General features: G+C 35.5%; 1 protein-coding gene across 1 annotated transcript in view; it reads right to left on the reverse strand.

Annotated features, from left to right (window-relative positions):
* LOC149776271 (secernin-2-like) overlaps positions 1–20,251 on the reverse strand; it is a 46,095-nt gene that overhangs the window by 23,681 nt on the left and 2,163 nt on the right. Inside the window, exons 2-5 of the mRNA XM_089942706.1 lie at positions 17,707–17,871; positions 11,018–11,205; positions 3,100–3,296; positions 243–461 (exon numbers count right to left, since the gene is read on the reverse strand). Coding sequence (XP_089798832.1) covers positions 243–461; positions 3,100–3,296; positions 11,018–11,205; positions 17,707–17,868 — 766 coding nt within the window. The 5' untranslated portion in view covers positions 17,869–17,871. The remainder of the gene's footprint in view (positions 1–242; positions 462–3,099; positions 3,297–11,017; positions 11,206–17,706; positions 17,872–20,251) is intronic.

The raw sequence follows: 20,251 nt of genomic DNA on the forward strand, positions 1-20,251 counted from the left end.
GGACTCTGGCATGCAACATCTTTAAAGAAAAGGGCCAAGCCTGAAAAGTCAATAACTTGAACCACAGCCCATAATTTCATAAAGTATTCCAAGAAAATAAAACCATAGGCTGCAGTAATCAGTTCTGAACTAAATATATCTCCAAACACCAGAGCCGATTATAAAACCTTGGCATGCAACAGTAAAAAGATGTAATGAAAGCTCATCCCCAATGCACTAACCAGGCTAAATAACTAATTTACCATCTTTAGAAAGATCTTTTAGAAGAGCATTTCCTTTCTCAAATCGATCTACTGCTGTAGTGGAGGGATTGTTCTCCAGCTGAAAGACACTGCTAAAGTTGAATGGGCCATCTTCTTCCTTATAAAGGCCAGACGCCTTAGCTTCCTCCATCAGGCCGGGTGACATCAGGTCTATCTTCTCCTGAATTGATAACTGGTTGGAGATGTTCCTCACCCCTTCTGTAAAAACAAAAATCAGTGAAGAAAATGTAAATCTATTATAAACAGAACTGCTTGAATTATCTTTTATAAATTCATCTGTATGTATGAGAAAGTGTGCTCATGTGAAAAAGACAGGTGGGATATAATCAAACATGACTAGACTTGGTATAAAACTGATATTATCTTGTCACTAAGTATGTCTGTTAACAGTGTGATCACATTCATGTTAGTCATTTTGATATCACACCTTTTCCGTTGTATCACATTAATGTTAATCCTCATTCTGATATCACCACTTTCTATTGTATAACATTAATGTTAATCCTCATTTTGATATCACACCTTTCTGTTTATCACATTAATGTTAATCCTCATTTTGATATCACACCTTTCTGTTTTATCACAATAATGTTAATCCTCATTTTGGTATCACACCTTTCTGTTTTATCACATTAATGTTAATCCTCGTTTTGATATCACCACTTTCTATTGTATAACATTAATGTTAATCCTCATTTTGATATCACACCTTTCTGTTTGCAAATTATCACATTAATGTTAATCCTCATTTTGATATCACACCTTTCTTTTTTATCACATTAATGTTATTCCTCATTTTGATATCAAATCTTTCTGTTTTCCTGCAAAGAAATGATGACAAAAAAAGATGATCCTTAATTCCTGCCTATAAATTATGACATTTTAAGTGCAGCATACATACTTGCCTCACACAAACTGATTCAAACAATGACATTTTCAGGGTAGACCAGTAACTCTTTCATAATTTGTGGTATTTATTTCAATAGTTGCTGGCATTACTCTAATAATTTTTGAAAGATGATCTTCCAACATTGTTTCACTGACTAAAACTCCACTCTTCCAGTTATGCAACTCACCAAATGTTCACTCCCCCTGAATTAATTCTTATTCAAACAGCTGTTGGAGAAATATAATAGTTTATAATTTTAATAACCTCAATTCAATCATATGAAATGTTGTTTTCTGGAATTCGTTCTATGGTCCTTCAAACAAAAGCTGTAAGTAATTACAAAATCAGACCAATTCATTCCCTCTCAGTCAAGCACTGATTAGAAACAATGAACAAAGCATTTCTAGGAGCATGATCAAACAGAAAACAAACCTCCTGTACAAATTAGGGACTTTCAACTAAAAACAAAGTCACCAATATTCTTGACATATTTTCACATCAGATGTTTAAAACAATGGTGAAATACTACTAAAACTTTATTATATCAAACCTTTATTTACTCTGCATCACCTTAGTTCTTGTGTACCATGAAACAGTAACCTCAAAAGATAGATTACAGTAAACATTGGCTACAGTTACTAAAAAAGTCCCTTTTTCATATATTTATATGATGACATATTAGATAAAATTATTGACTGTATTAATATTGGATCTGGATAAATCCACTGAATTATAATTTGTGTATAATTCAGCTACAAACATTTCATTTATTATTCATAAATTTTTTCAAAGATCTTGAGTGAATTTTCTACAGGAATTTCATAGATAGCAATGTCTGACAGTCAGGTCAGACAATGCACAAAAAGTAACAGTCAATCATGTGTGTAATTATCAAGGAGTACCTTAATTACATACCCAATAAGCAGTACAGAAAAGGTGTCATTCAAGTCATAGTGCTTGGAATTAGGTAACAAAATAATGAAGTAACAGATTAATATCTAATGGATACCAGGAATCATAACTACAAAACAGCACGTGCATCACATATCAGCAGGTTCAACAACATGGCAGGCTGAAATTATGGCACACTGGGACCATGATGCTAAATGGCTCTGGCAAGAATAGTGGTATTTGATGTTAAATTAATCTCACAATTCACACAATTTTCAATCACTTTATAAACAAATCATTAGCCATTCATAAACTTGGCAACACTTTTTTAAAAATGTTGTTTAATCATAAAATGTTCTGTATCTCATGGTGTATTTGTCAAAGAATGATTTGATGTTTTGCTTTGTACTGTGCATCAGAAAAACTAGCAATAACATTTGTATGGTTTAAATGAAAAACTCATTTTTTATCTTCTCTTTCTTAATTGACTATATATTCACTCTGAATGTAATTACCAAACCTGATAAATTGTGAACTTGTCTCGACAGTTCAGAGGCTGAAATGGCACTCACCCAGCTTGAAATGGATAGTGAAAATCTCAACCTGTCAAGTGAATTTTTCATACCCTCACCTGACTGGGCAAATGCTGATTTTGTGATGACCAGTGCTTCTTTAAATTAAACGGATGTTCTGCTGAGATTATTGGCAACTTTGTTAACTATGACATGTCCTCATTGGAAAATAGCTGAGTATAAGGCACCATCACTTTTTATCCGAGTCACTTTTTTATGGATACCATCAAAAGCGTTATAATTAGGGACCTCTCTATCTAGTGGATGCCATAAACATCATTATAATTAGGGACCTCTCTATCTAGTGAATGCCATAAATATGATTATAATTAGGGACCTCTCTATCTAGTGGATGCCAAAAATGATAACAAGGGTATACTGACATATATAACACAGTAGTCATGTAATAAATGGTAATGTGATTTTACTGTTCTAGCTTTATGATAACAATAGAGCCATGGGCTGTACAATTTCATGGCCTTACCAGTAATTTTCTCAGCAGCCCACAGTTTGCCCACAGTCTCCAGGACCCAAGCTTCTGAACTGTCAGCAATCAGGAAGCTGTTGTAGTAGGTCCATTTACCACCCTCTGAACATGGTCCTCCCTGACCAGACTGACTTAAAAAGGATGTTATCACATCTAAAGCTTCTCTAGCACTGCCTCCTCTCTCCAATCCCAGCCTAAAGGTAAGTATGCAAGAATTTTAGTTTAATGAAGCTTTATATTTACCATACTTGTCATGCTACTCAAGTCCTGTTACAGGATGTCAGTCCATAGTGAAGTCCAGTTACAGAATGTCAGTCCATAGTGAAGTCCTGTTACAGGATGTCAGTCCATAGTGAAGTCCTGTTACAGGATGTCAGTCCATAGTGAAGACCAGTTACAGGATGTCAGTCCATAGTGAAGTCCTGTTACATGATGTCAGTCCATAGTGAAGTCCTGTTACATGATGTCAGTCCATAGCGAAGTCCAGTTACAGAATGTCGGGTCCAAATTGCTTTCTGTCACATTTGGTAAAACTCTGTTGAGTGCTTTCTGAGATGAAGTAGTAGACAAGTAACAACTTTTATAAAGTTTAAATTCATGAATGCCAGAATTTTTTCTTTTTTACAATTTGGTCAAATTCTTCTCAGTGGTTAGAGAACTGTTGTTGTTGTTGTTGTAGGGTTTAATGCCATTTTTCAGCACACGATAGGCTATACATGGCGGCCAGTATTAATGGTGGAGGAAAAACCTGGGAAAACCCTGGAAAGAACCACCGACCCACGAGAAGCTACAGGCAAGCTTTCTCAAATACCCACACTGGCTGAATCTGAGACTCAAACCCACGCAGACAGAGTTGAGATGGCAGAGATCCGTAACCCAAAAGCGCTTTAGACCACTCGGCCACTCGGGGCCCCCATGGTTAGAGAAAGTAGTAGTAATAGGGTTTATTGGCATGTCAGCAGAATATTGGCTATAAGGTGCAGATTAAAAGCAAAGTTATTCAAATTTAATTGTAAAGAATTGCAAATAAAGATAAAAAGCCTTCAAAAATAAAAATAAACATGAAATACTAAATGATAAATGTTGAAAACAAAGTTGTTAAAATTGTGTAAGTGCATATAAAATAAAAAAGATCATGGCAAAAGCTATAAAATCCTTTAAATATATGGTCAAAATTTCTAATATAAACTGCATTTACTCAAAAAGTCCAAAAGTTTTTCTGGTGGTACATGATCAAAGAGATTCTTCATTGAGTTCACATCAAAATGGTGTTACATGATCAAAAAGATTCTTCACTGAGTTCACATCAAATGGTGGTACTTGATCATAAAGCTTCTTCATTGAGTTCACATCAAATGGTGGGCATGATCATAAAGCTTCTTCACTGAGTTCACATCAAATGGTGTTACATGATCAAAAAGATTTTTCATTGAGTTCACATTGAATGGTGTTACATGATCAAAAAGATTCTTCGAGTTCACATCGAATTGTGGTACATGATCAAAAAGCTTCTTCAATGAGTTCACATCAAATGGTGGTACATAATAATAAAGCTTCTTCATTGAGTTCACATCAAATAGTGGGTACAAGATCATAAAGCTTCTTCATTGAGTTCACATCAAATGGTGGTACATGATCAAAAACATTCTTCATTGAGTTCACATCAAAATGGTGTTACATGATCAAAAAGATTCTTCATTGAGTTCACATCAAATGGTGTTACATGATCAAAAAGATTCTTCATTGAGTTCACATCAAATGGTGGTAAATGATCAAAAAGAATCTTCACTGAGTTCACATCAAATGGTGTTACATGATCAAAATGATTCTTCCTTGAGTTCACATCAAATGGTGGTACATGATCAAAAATATTCACCAAGTTCACTTCAAATGGTGGTAGACAATCATAAAAGTTCTTCAATGAGTTCATTAAAAAAATTCTTATTCACTGGGTGGACTTTAAACACACTGGAGAAGAGTCTAATCCATCATCTGGGAACACTGGCAAGATAATGACTGTTCCATCTTTCAAGAAAACAATTTATGAGTACATGTAGTGCCTAAAAAGAAACAAGACTGGTGTGATGATGAGATCTTCGCACCAGCTCAGTTCTTTTTAAGTACTATTTCAACACCCTCACTGGGTCTTGTAAGATGAGCATGAGTTTAAGGTTGGAGAAAGGTTTCACCACAAACAACTGATTGACATGTAGGAGCCTGTTCTTTGCAATAAAAGTAGAGTTCATCATGAGTGATACTGACCCATCCAGACAGAATTGTTGATAGTTTGGAGTGATGGACAAACCATGTATTTCACTGATCCTGTCTGCTGTAGCTAGGACAGGTGAGAACCAGGTCTTACGTTAGAAGTGGAAGAGTAGTTCAAATGTTGCCTTATTCAACAAACTTAGAACCTATGATAGATTCCACTTTGAGCACAAAGCAAATGCTTTTGGGCATGACACATCAAATAAAAGTCATCAGAAGATTGGAAAGGTCTTTCACTTCAAACAGTAATCTGGGATACTGATGCCTTAAGTTGAGAAAGGTGTACTTGCTTGCACTACTTTAAGCAAATTCTCCACTTTCCCTCACAAGCTTTCAAAGTGGTAGACCATCTTGCCTGAGTGATTCTCTCCACCACTTGATGCAATAATTGCTTTTAATTGAAGGCTTGTTTAATATGATCCAGATGTGTAGGTTCAACAGATCTGGGTTTGAGATGTTTCAGCAAATGAAGAAATGTTACTATTTTCCATGTGTTATGTATATTCAATTTAATTGTTTATTTGGTAGTTTGTTTATTTATTTTTTTTCATTACATGCTATTGTAATGTACCACTGTATGCTGGAATTGATCTTGTCCAAAACTAGGTTCATTTCTGCTTGACCTGACTGGCATCTTTTTTTAAACTTCATTTTATGTAAACAACTAATACATAGCTAAATTAATTTCCATGTGTATGGGCTTAATATCAGGATCTTTATTAACAGAAAAAGTAAATATGTTTATTTGGTCAGGGTTTTGGACTTTTATAAGTGAATTTTACAGGTTATGGTTTTGATTTTGTAAACATCAGGATCATTCTAGAACAGGGGTGCAGTACCCCTGGCCTGTGGGCTGGATCCAGCCCACAAACATGTTCTGTCTGGCCCTCAGGGCAAATTAAAACAACACAGAAATCTGACCCGTGAACAGTATTATATTAAAGAAATTAGTGTTTGTGGCTCTCAAGTGGTCTTAAAAAATGCAATCTGGCCCTTGGCTGAAAAAGGTTGTGCACCCCTGTTCTAGAAGGTTATTTTCCATCAGGTAATGTTTGTTTATAGAAAACGATAATTGTGATCTGAGGTCAAGTAGAGAACTATATAATCTTGTAACTGTGAGAACTTTGTCATTTATGCTTTAACATCTAGCAATTTCAAGTTGTATTATGTTGTTACAAGTTGAATTGAATTTTTTTCTTTCAAATTATTGAATTCAAGTGACTATTTTCTCTGGAAATACAAAAGTGCTCTGATAAAATTCTTGGATAAAGACATTCACTGGAATTTATACTGAATTCAAACCTGGAATTATATTACTGTGATTCAACAAAAGACTAATGGCACATCAATACTTTAATAGCTACCACAAAGATGTCATCAACTGCAGTTCTTGGATTTCTTCAGGACTTTTACTGAATTTTATTCAGGACTTCAAATTATTAGGACTTGTGTCTGTAATTATTGGATTATTTTGGGATTTAATTCGCATTACCGTAAGTTTTTTTTCTTCTTCTCATTTTCACTTTGTATTCTAGGAAATAAATTATGTGTTAAACTTTACATAGCTTTCCCACTTTCAGTTACTTATTTTAAGAGCAGACTCGTAACACCTTGGAATTTCCACTGCCAGATTTATCAAGCTGCTTATCCATGGTTTTTCCAACTTGACATGAGCAATCAGGATGAGGCAGCATAGAAAACGTCTTGCCTTTTGCAGAACCTTTGAAAGCACAGGCATCCAATCATTCCAATCTATGGATTCAGGTCTGGGGAAACAAGTTTTTGGAGTTTTGCATTCCACCTTGTTGCAGACAGATCCAATAGTGGTTGATCCCAGCAGGAACAGATACAACTGAAAACCAAGTGATGAAAAGGCCATTCTGTTTTTTGTAGCTGATTCCTTTGGGGCATCCAGTATGCTAGTACATTTATCCTGCAAAGAATCTGACAAACTTGATTTGTCACTGATGACACCACCTTATAAAATCCCAAATAAGCATGCAGCGGTCTGGGAATTTGGTTTGCCATTGCCTTCTGAGATAATTCATGACAGTGGAGTTGGTGTATAGAACAAGACTAACCTTTCCATAAAGCTTCTCCTGCCACCAATAAAGTGCTTTCTCTATGGATTCCATCTCTAGATACTGGTATATAATATATAGGTCTGAGTAGGCCACACTCCATGAACAGGTGACCCAGAGAGATCAGGTCCCATGTGGGTGAAATGTTGAGTTGGTGTGATGTTGGATTTTTCTTTCAAAACAAGGCATCCAAGACTAAGGCTGATGGGGAGTATAACAAGGAATTTCACTGCTATATTCCAACTACAGTTCACCTGCTATTTTTGAAATATGTCATCCATGTAATTAATTGGTTGTCATGGTTGCAAAGATGGTTCTGAAGTGAGACACTACTCAATCCATACTTCTGGTGAAGACCCCTGGGACTAGTGTTGATACCAAAAGCAAGTGCCGTGAACTGACATGTTGTATCCCTGAAGGTGAACAGAAGGAGCTTGCTGTTTTGATTTGTGAATTGGGACATGTAGGTAAACATCTTGCAAATTTAGTTATTACAAAATCTCCCTCCTAAACAGCATTTAAAACCTGAATTGGTGTCTCCATTTTATACTATGGTATGAAATGACTGACTGCCAAGTTCCATAACTGGTCAAAGAGTGTCACTGGCCCTTGACACCAAGAACAATCTTTAGTAAATCCCAGTGATTTTGTGTTGCAAACAATAAACACCTGGTGACTTTGTGTTGTAAACAATAAACACCTGGTGACTTTGTGTTGCGAACAATAAACACCTGGTGACTTTGTGTTGTAAACAATAAACGCCTGGTGACTTTGTGTTGCGAACAATAAACACCTGGTGACTCTGTGTTGCGAACAATAAACACCTGGTGACTTTGTGTTGTAAACAATAAACACCTGGTGGCTTTGTGTTGTAAACAATCCCTACCACCGTTTTCTGCAGTGTTTATTTCTCACTGCAATATGTTTAAAGTAAACTGAATAAGTCTTCTGAGATGTCTGTAGCTGAAAGGACTCTGGATAATGGGGGGGTGGCATTAAATAGGACATGGGGATCCTCTAAAACTAAATTGCCGGGTCCATGGATCACCATAGCAAGGTCTTTCCCATTCAAAAGCAAAGAAGGGGTGCCTTCTTCACACCAGGATATCTAATTAGGGCAGCGTGAGAATGGTGAGAAACTGGAGCAAAAGCGATCATCTTCTCTCTACTCTTTGTCCACATTCGTTGTACTGAAAAGTATGTTGACCATCCACTCTCTGCAATGGCTCTGTCTGTGACTGAGGTTTCTGCTGTGATGTGAAAAGGTCTACTGACGCTAAGGTCATATAATTGCCTCGCTAAACAACCCAGCAAGTCAGTCGCTCAATGAGACTGGAGCAACAATTTGAACACAGACTGATCTTTCTTGATTAAAATAATATATGCTGACACTCTGGACTAAGCTGTTGACAAAGCAGGAGGAGGTACAAAAAAATCCAGCAGTTAAAAAGCAAATGACTTCTTCTTCTCTTGTCATGATTAGATCAAAACAATGACCATGCAGCTTGTGAGCATAATTTGTCATCTCTGGTGTGGCAATGCTGACATTTCTTGTACAATCTTAGATGGAGCTGGGAACGATTGTTTAAAGTGACAACTAACCAAACTAGAAGCTGGTCCAAAATGACAAGATAACTTCCAGGCAATCAATAAGTTCAGCCTTTGAATGACATACACATGTATTCACATTGATTCCATTTAAAATGGGTAATGTGGCACTAAACTGAACCTAGAGTTCTTAGTAGAACTATAATCAGTATGCTGATAGAGCCAGTGTCTTGATGTCTAGATAGTATGCTAGACCAAGAGATTCCCTCTACTGACATTAAAGGTAAGACTAACTATGTGTTGACCTCTTGTGATCTGACTTGAAAGGCAGGGTTCATTCTTGAAAAAATAGTTCCATCTTACCCTCTACACCATCATAACATTGTGAAGTTCCTTATGCTGGGATGGGCTACAGGATATGTGATCCATAAAACTGGTTCCTAACTGCTTCATGCAAGACAGTAGCTGAGTTGGACTGGAATGCTCACAATCTGGCCCATACCTAGGATGGAGAGAATAAGACTGGTACTATTGAGAAAGGATTGTCTGGTTGAGGCAGCAAAGTTGTGGCTGTTGCTGTCACCAAAAGGGATCTCTTTGATTCACTTATTGGCTGGTGAGCCTTCTGGTTTGAGATACTCGTCCATCAGGAATTTATTGATCAGGAGGAGTAGCAAGAAAAAGATTTTAAAGGCTGTGATGCCAGAGCAAAACCATTTAAATTCAGGAGCAACTAGACATCATAATACGTCTTCTAGTGAAACCCCCAATCTAAAGAGGATTACAAATATGATTTACAAGATGGTTGCTGTGGAAGCCATTTTGGACATCACATCAGCACCATTTTTATTTACTACCAAATAGACATCATAGAATGTCTTTTGCTGGTAACTCCATGTTGATGTGATCATTCAGGATAAGTAGAGATAACAAGATTTTCAACATGGCTGGTGTGGCAACCATATTGGATTGCTGAGTGGTGGCATCTTCATTTATGACAACTTAGAAATCTTAAGTATGGGGGACCCCGAGTGGCCGTGTGGTCTAAAGCGCTCTCCATTACGGATCACTGCCATCTCACCTCTGTCTGCGTGGGTTCGAGTCTCGGATTCAGCCAATGTAGGTATGTGAGAAAGCTTGCCAGTAGCGGTGGTTATTTCCTGGGTTCTTCCTCCACCATTAATACTGGCCGCCACATATAGCCTATCATGTGCTGAAAAATGGCGTTAAACCCTACAACAACAACAACAAAAATCTTAAATATGTCAATATGACTTTTGATTCAGAAGGAGAAGCAATAACAAGATTTCAAGATAGCAGCTACTGGATATCCAGGGAGAACCATTTTTATTTAGGACCAATTAGATTTTAGATTGACACCATTTTCACTTATGACCAGCCAGGCATCGTAAGAATTCTTTTAATGAAACCCCCTATTAATATGACTATTCAATCAGAAGAAGTAGAGACAACAAGATTTCAAAATGGCTGCTATGGTGGACATATTGGATATTTGAGCTGTACCATATTCATTCAGGATCAAATAGATGGGATAAATGTGTGTCAAGTTCATGGTGATCTTCCAAGTAGTTTAGGTGGAGTAGTGATAACACACTTGTGGTAATAGATGGCCATGTGTCACATGTCGTAAAACAGACAACAGATGATGGACAACAAGATCATCTTTGTCTTGTCTATAACCTATTGAGTTAAAAACTAATATGCAGATAAGACAATAACGACTTTCCATTTTCCAGAATTAAAAATCGCGATTTCCGATATTAATCTGATAATTTGCTTCTTTATTTGGGTAAATGTAAATAAACTATTTAAAAAAATCTCATTATATACATGGTTATATAAAAGTAAATATGCACATAATGAGCATGTGTGAATGTGCATATTCCAAGGAAATGTGATCTTTCAGGATACCCACTGTCCTAACAACATTATCTGAAGAGATCACTGTATACAGATGTTTAATTGTTAACATAAGTCATTTTCAACATAAAACTTACCGAAGCAGGTCCATGCCCAGCAATTTTTCTTGAAGATCTTCATCCGAGTTGAGCTTGGTCCAGATGGCCTCATTTCCAATACAAACTCCCTGATCATTGGCCCCCATTTCTGCTCCCCACATCCAGGCAGGCTTACTCAAGATGACAGCATGGGTGTGAGGGGCCTGGTCAACCTCTATATATGTACACTGATAAAACATATTACGGAATTTGTACTTACGCTGAAAACACATTTCTCAAAAAAAATTATACATAATGTTGAATACTTTCTTAGGAAATTCATGCAAAAGGTTGAATAATTTGGGGGGAAATTGAAGCAACAAGTTAAATAATTTTTTGAGAAATTCATTCAACAGTTGAATAATTTCTTGACAAATTTTTGCAACAGGCTGAATAATTTCTTCTGAAACATATACATTGGGTTCAATGATCATGAATGTTAAGATTCCATTTACTGCATGATGACAATCACTGTTTCTGTTCGATGAATCACAAAACAATTAGTCAAGGTAACTTCTCACATACTACAAAGCTACAGACAATAAGTAGTTGCCTTTAAATGACATCATAAGGTGAGACTGAACATTATATGATACTGCACATTTCCAACGTGAAAAATGTTAAATGGGCAAACAAAAAAACATATCAAATATATGATGTAATACAGACAGATGATGTTTCATCTTGAAAAAAATATCACCTACAACAAACACACAAAAATGACAATGACCTTTAACTGTTTGGCAAATGTATTACTTATAAATCTTGCCCCTGAAGATAAATTAATTTCAATCCATCCATAGATCTTACAGTCTGGAGCTGAATTCTATGAGTGACTGTAACATGTCCCTAAATGTAACATATCCTCTGAGTGACTGTAACATGTCCCTAAATGTAACATCCTCTGAGTGACTGTAACATGTCCTTAATGCTATTCTAAGTGACTGTCCATGATCACACTGGCCTTATCATCACTCATCATTCCAAGTCTGTACAAATTCAGTGCATATCTAACAAAACTATAAAATCATATTTCAAGACTTTAAGATGACCTGAATGATGACTGGAATGCATAGATATATTGTTAAACCCATCAAAACCATAAACTTTTAGAGTCAAAGTTAATTTTCAGCTTTCTGGTTTTGAGAGGTTTGTTTTTTAGCCTATTACAGGTGTGAAATAAATGTCTTTATATATAAGATGCACAAGAACATCATCGATACAAAACTTGCAATTAATTTTAAAAAATCAGTACATTTTTAAGACCTAAAATATCCTGAATGCTTTTCTTTTTTTTTGACAGACACAGTAAGCAAATTTTATTTGCGTATAATTGTGTGAAATATGGAAAGAACTTATCTGACGAAAAGTGAATGTATTGGTGTATGTATGAGTGCAAGCAATTAACATCTGATAGTAGGTAAGAGTCTAAACAATTAAGACAACTGTTGCATTTTAAATACTTAATTAAAAAGATAGCTAAACAAAATACAATCCTTCCAAAAACTGTCCTGTTGGTTTCATCTGCAAAGTATTAAATATGAAGCTGCAGTACTGGTCATTAAAACCTGTGTTGATGCATACGTTCAATACATTTCTGGGTGACCGTCTCACCAATAAGCATATTGCAGTATTTGCTAACTATAAATAACCTGACCCTGCATTTATCAGGTATGTGTTTTACTTAAGGCATAACCACAGGCTATTTATGGATCATAAATCCATGAGTAACAACATTTTATTGAATTTATCAGCTAAAATACATTTTAAAGTCTGAAGCATGTTTTGGATGGTGACGAAAGGGAGCAGTTTAAGTGTAAAACTGAAATTTGGGGGTGAACATTTCAGTTTTCAGAGTAGCTGGAATTTAGCTTGCTATGGAAAAAAAAATGTTATTATAGATTGAAAACTTGGGACCAAATAAAAATGTCAATCTAATGGAATATAACATGTTGAGTGGTTTCAATGTGTATACATCAATACACACTGATTATATTTACCATTCTGTATTCAACAACCATCAACACTCTAATATTACTGATTCATTTTAAAAATTAGTAATAGACTAGTGCAAACAATTTCCATACACTAATTTCATCCCTTATGCATACAGGAAAAAATGACAACTAAGGATGTTTTACCTGATGACCCTGCCATATACAATCAGAAGTCTCTACCTGTAGTTTGTTTTAGGTTCAAATTTGGTCCTATTTAATAATCATTACTAACATGTACATGCAATGCTTGACAACAGGCTGGGGATCAAGACTGTGGTGAATGCTTCCTACATTCTGTTATAATGAACAAAATAATATTTAGTTTTCAAACACTGTTATAGGGACATTATAATCAGTGTGTGTGTGTGTGTGTAAAGAAAATAAAGGAAAAACCAACTGTTTCATAGTATGGAAAGACCTGCAAAATCTGTTTGCACGTGTATAATGTGGGCTGTTGACCAAGTTTTAACCTTAAAGTAATAAAAAAATTTAAAGAGTTCATGGACCAAAACATTAGTCAATATTCTATTTAAACTATTCAGTTTGTCCAAACTTGTTTGGGCTTAAAAAGTAAGGAAGAAATTCAAGCACATCTATTAGTAAGTACATGATGCAAACAGTATTTACAACGAACAATGCTAGAAAGGCATCAAAAGTCTTTGAACTATGGTGATCTGACAATCATTGGTTTGACATTTTCTCCATATCACCAATATGTTGCTGCAAGAAGGCCAGCTCTGAATCCTTAACACACATACTAAATATTACCTTATGGAGGTTGGCTCAGCATCATTTAACATATATGTATGCAAATTAATATTAATTATACAAAAGTTACTTCAAGAAGGCCAGCTCAGCATCCTTTAACATTTATGTAGGCAAAATCATACTATGTGTTACTTCAAGAGTTTGGCTCTGCCACCTTTAACATATATGCAGGCAAATCAGATTGCGTTACTTCAAGGAGGTCAACTCAGCAGCTTTTACAATACATGTGGGCAAATTAGGCTACAGGTTATTTCAAGAAGGCTAGCTCTGCATCCTTTCACATGTATGTAGGCAAATCATGCTAAGTTTAAAGGTACCCAGATACACACCCATTCATAACTACCCAGGTAATAAAATTAGCTACAAGGTATCCATTTAGTTCATGTAAAACCAACACAAAAAAACATGTTTCCAGAATCAGATCAAAGATTATATCTGGTGATGTCAAGATCAAACAAGATACAGAATAACACGTACAGTTCGAGGCTCATGTCAAATTACATTGATCCATTGTAAACCTCCATCTACTGATCTTTTAGTTTTTATGTGTGCAACAAATAGGCTATGTACGTCAAAAAGTTATTTTCTATTTATAGTAACTGTAAATTACACATTTCTGCACAAACAGACAGGTTTCTTGGATTTTAAACAATGTGTAACAGATTCATCATAGTCTGATATACACTTAAATAGCAGACCAGTCTATATTTAAAAAACATGATGCCAAATAATAACTGAAATGGCTTTATCAATGTGAGTCGTGGATGTTATACGAATAAAAAATGTTAGAGGAGAGGGATTTTGTTTAACTGAACATTTTGAAAGAGGAATTCTACAGTGAAGAAATACAGCCTTCAGAATTTATGGACTTTATGATCTTTCAGCAAAAGTTAAACATTTGATGTAGACTAGTTAAAGTGAATGTTGTGTATAAATAATTATCATTTTGTTTTGTGTCTGTATTCTCGTACTAATCCATGTGGGGGGACCCCGAGTGGCCGAGTGGTCTAAAGCGTTCTTCGTTACGGATCACTGCCATCTCACCTCTGTCTGCGGCGGTTCGAGTCTAAGATTCAGCCAATGTGGGTATGTGAGAAAGCTTGCCAGTAGCTTCTCGAGGGTCGGTGGTTCTTTCCGTGATTTTCCCGGGTTCTTCCTCCACCATTAATACTGGCCGCCATGTATAGCCTATCGTGTGCTGAAAAATGGCGTTAAACCCCACAACAACAACAACAACAACTAATCCATGTGGAGTTAGAAGATTTGTGACAAGAATTTTAACTAACTGCACATCCAGGTAAGTAGCAAAACTAAATGTAAATTTTTCATATGGTTTTCTGTAATTATTGCATGTAATGTATAGATTATTATTTTATGCTCATACTGCACTTTTTTGCCACTGATATTAGTTATTATTATGCTCATACTTCTCAAGGGGTTGATATGTATGAATTTACAAAAAAACCCAGTTCAGGTTCACATTTAATATAATTTCCCTTTGATAAGGTAGCAGGACAACCGATCGTTAGGATCACCAGGTACCCAGATGGCTTTTTTTTAAACTAAAGTTATCACATTTTTATCAATGATGCTTCATGGAAACTGGCTTTGAAGCCTTTACTGTATATGCAGGCAAAACCACACTACATATTCCTTCAAGGAGGTAGGCTCTGCATCCTTTACAATATAAGTGGGCAAATTATACTATATGTTACTTCACAAAGACCAGCTCTGCATCCTTTACCACATATGTTGGCAAAATGTACTACATGTTACTTCAAAGAAGAAGGCTCTGCATCCTTTACCATATATGTACACAAATTATACTATATGTTTCTTCAAGACGGCCAGCTCTGCATCCTTTACCATTTATGTAGGAAAATCATACTATGTGATAAACTGAAAGAAACTGAACAAAATCTACAAATAAAACCAATTATCACCAGCAGTTTTAAATCATGGACAAGTCACCTCTGTAATGAATAAGAGCAACAAACAAGTACATACCTCAAATATATATTACATTCTTGAAATAAATAAACCGAGCAATCAAAATGACTTAAAAATGCAGTAATTTAAAAGTATATTGCCTACAAATGTCACCAGAGAAAATTTAAGTTACCAATCAAATGAAATGTGGCAATAATCAATGGTACAATAACTGCAAAAACACAAATAAGTTCATTGGAATTCCAAAAAATGTTATATGCATATAAAACAACATTTTGACTTACTATACTACTAAACTAAAAACATCAGATGTTTTAATTTAAATACAGAATAAAATGGATTCCTGGAGTTCTATGTTACAGCATTTAGCAAAAGTGAAAACTGGTTACATATGGGTACATCAGTAGTAATCTAATTTACAGATAAGGGAGTTAACCTGTAAGAGTTTCTTCCCTTTACACTATTATGTTTAACTAAAGATATTTGTTATGTTTCAGGAGGTTTAAAAAATGTACTTGATGAAGAAAAAAAATATGCAGATATGGCCATCCATTCCATAGTAGTAGTGATAATATTTTCAAGATGGATGTTTGATGGGCACCAGCTTCATTTAGAATTAACATATGTGCTAAGTTTAATAGCAATCCTTCAGGTATTTTAGACAGATTAACAACAAACTTTGCTGATGAACTACAGACAACAAGATATCCAACTAAGGCCAAAAATAATTGTTATTAGCACACAAAATTATCTGGACAGCAATAACTTTGTAACATCAAAAACTGTTTAAAATGATGGTAATTTATGCCCAATTAAACTGTGAAATATCCATCCAGATAATAAGGGGACATATGGTGACATAAGGCCTAATCTAGTCACAAGAGTGTGGGCGTTAATTGGAAATGAAATTGGATTGGTCTTCAGTTCACCCAGGTCATATTTCAGGCTTACCAACAGGAGAAGTATTCCAATACCACAGGCCCTACTTAGGCTTACCAAATTATACAGGTCTTCAGTCCACCCAGGTCCTATTTCAGGCTTACCAAATAAGACATGTCTTCAGTCCACCCAGGTCCTATTTCAGGCTTACCAAATAAGACATGTCTTCAGATCACCCAGGTCGTATATCAGGCATACCAAATAAGACATGTCTTCAGTCCACCCAGGTCCTATTTCAGGCTTACCAAATAAGACATGTCTTCAGTCCACCCAGGTCCTATTTCAGGCTTACCAAATAAGACATGTCTTCAGATCACCCAGGTCGTATATCAGGTGTACCAAATAAGACATGTCTTCAGATCACCCATGTTGTATATCAGGCGTACCAAATAAGACATGTCTTCAGATCACCCATGTCGTATATCAGGCGTACCAAATAAGACAGGTCTTCAGTCCACCCAGGTCCTATTTCAGGCTTACCAAATAAGACATGTCTTCAGATCAACCATGTCATATATCAGGCGTACCAAATAAGATATGTCTTCAGATCACCCAGGTCATATATCAGGCGTACCAAATAAGACAGGTCTTCAGTCAACCCAGGTCCTATTTCAGGCTTACCAAATAAGACATGTCTTCAGATCACCCAAGTCATATATCAGGCATACCAAATAAGACAGGATTTTTTATCACAATTGCAGATACATGAATGAATGCTGCATAATTTTTATGATTGAAATTTGCATTATTAAATCCGACATCTAAAACGTTTCAGGAACATGAATAAAATGCAACTGGATTAATTGTAAAAAGTACCAAGAAAATTATTCATACTTTGGTTTTCATCCCACTTCTACTGATTTCTAGTCTTCTGTTAAATACAGATTTTTATTTCTTAACTGCAAATAAAAATAGATCCTTTCTGCAAATTCTATGATATAAGAATCCTACTTCATAGAACTAGTCTGAGTTATGGCACAGCAACACTCCTACTGCTTTGAAATGCATGAAAACAATTATTTCCAAACTATATACCTTAAGTTTTTCTCCCTGTGCATGGTCAGCAGCTGTCTGGTATATCACCTCCTGTACTTCTGAGGAAGGACGGTCCGAGTTTTTCCCAAATATCACATAGCCATTAGCTGTCACTGGCGGCAAGGCCACAAATGTGTCACAGGATCCTTGTTCTTCTTCCATTACCTTGTGAAAGAATTGCAAACTTTTGTAAATTGTTTAACCACATTTGATATACAAGGAAATGCTGATTCTTCAGTCACAGTGTTGATTACTATCCCTGCATGTAATAATCAATCATGTGTGTGTGGGTCTGTCTGTCTGTGTGTGTGTGTGTGTGTTATGGTTAAGATGTACATAAAATGTTTTCATTTATAATGTACTCATAATCCATCAAGAAACAACTTCAAACATTATAATAATTCACAAATATTCTCATCTGAAACACTTTCTTAATATATTTTAAGATTTTAGTGACCATCTGCAATTAGCACAAAACAACAAAAGATACATCATTGTTCCTTGCTTTGTTAAATTGGTATTGAAACTTTATTTGGGTAGAAAATGTAACTTGTGTAACATGATGGACAAACAAAATTGTGTTTCTTTTATTTCTCTATTTAATATGTATAAAATATTTGGGAGCCAGAGTTTGGTGCTTGATATAGCTACACCACATCTATTAATATTTTGTATTCAGTTTCTTTTGTGCCCCTTAATTTTCCAACTTTCTGACAAATTTGGCCACAAATGGAAATTCAGAATTAATCTAAAATAGAAATATTTAATATGTACAATTTATTATTTAGTATACTGGGTCTGTAATGTATCAGTACATTAAAATATTGATACAGTCCTAAATTCGTACTTTATTGCTTCATTTTCACTCACAACATAAAATACTGATTCTTCATGCATGTCTTGGCTTTTATGTATGCTCAGTGGAATGCCAACTTGCAAAGGGTGACAAAAGGTGACTTCTGAACTAATGTCAAAGGAAACTTTTTGGTCCTTATTGTTTATCTAATGCTGTTGTTGCTATAAAGTCCCGATTATATTTTGTGGAAGCACTACACAGTTCATATTCATATTGCATAGGTGCAATACTGTTGGCTGATAAGGTGTAAACAGTAGTCTATATTAAATGTTGAACACTTGTGCATACGGTCCATTTGTTATGGACAAAATTGCTTAAGTAGGAAATTATGCCAGAGACAAATCAATAGTAATTAAGACTGGTCATCCAACATAAATCAATGTGCATCATAAAAATGCACTGGTTGGAATTAACATGCATCAGAAATGAGTCAAATTTAAATTCCAGGCATCAAAACCCTTGAGTATATGTATATTGATAACCATGGTCAGTCCTGAACAACCTTGTCATTTGGTTTCTAGAAAAAGAAAGGGAACTGGCCATAAGCAGAATTTTATGAAGAAAATGACACAGTTCTCCATGTATTTTAGTAATAATATTAATTACATAATTTTTTGTCCCAAACATTATGAAGATCACCAAAATGAACTGTCAAGCATATTTTCATATTTTCTGCTCACATATCTTTCTGTACAAACTGTACATTTATCTATTCTACAGCAATTAAATTCAGTTTTTTATGCTTTATTAATTAATGAATCGTGAATGTAAGTCTCTAGCTACTTTCTTAATACCCTTAAATGAATTCAAGGCAAAATGTAAGACTTTGATCTAATATTTTCCCCTTTATGCAGGCCACCATCCAACCTCCTTTTATTATGCTTTACAAAGCACCTCATGTCTTTGCAGCTGAGTACACTGTACAGCGATAAAAACTAATTTATCTATGTTCAAATGTCATACATCAAACAACATAAATAGGTATCTATCACCACTAGTTCATATACAACTGATTGTACAAAAAAGTGTAACTCTTTCCCTATACATGACCTATTCAACACACCATAGAATCCACCACAGAAAAGCACAAGTATACATGCAAACATGGGCAGCTTCCTACAGGGTATAGTCCAGAGAAGTGATTTATAAAGCCACAATCTAAATTGTACATTAACATATAAAATTAGATCTCTGGCTGGATCCCAAGCCCACGGGAAGGATTTCGCCCATACCTCTATACATGCCAGATCCAATGTCACTAAGCATGTTGTGCTATACTTAATTTATCATTCACAATTAATGATAATTGTAACATCCAACAGAACTGACTGAAGTACTTTCTTCTATGTATGCAACTGCTCATATATCTTAATTGATCAGTCTGCAATTTTGTTAAAATTTGTCTTTTTGTTAATTTGAATCACACTATTACTTTGTGGGAAGGGCCTCCTCACACACTAATGGAAATGTTGTTGTTGTTGTTGCTGTTGTGGGGTTTAACACCATTTTTCAGCACACGATAGGCTATACATGGCGGCCAGTATTAATGGTGGAGGAAGAACCCAGTTAAACCCCGGAAAGAACCACTGACCCACGAGAAGCTACTGGCAAGCTTTCTCACATACCCACACTGGCTGAATCCGAGACTCAAACCACCACAGACAGAGGTGAGATGGCAGTGATCCATAA

The sequence above is a fragment of the Sinohyriopsis cumingii genome, chromosome 18 (genome assembly GCF_028554795.1).
Source record: "Sinohyriopsis cumingii isolate HCF-2022 chromosome 18, ASM2855479v2, whole genome shotgun sequence".
NCBI lineage: Eukaryota > Metazoa > Mollusca > Bivalvia > Unionida > Unionidae > Sinohyriopsis > Sinohyriopsis cumingii.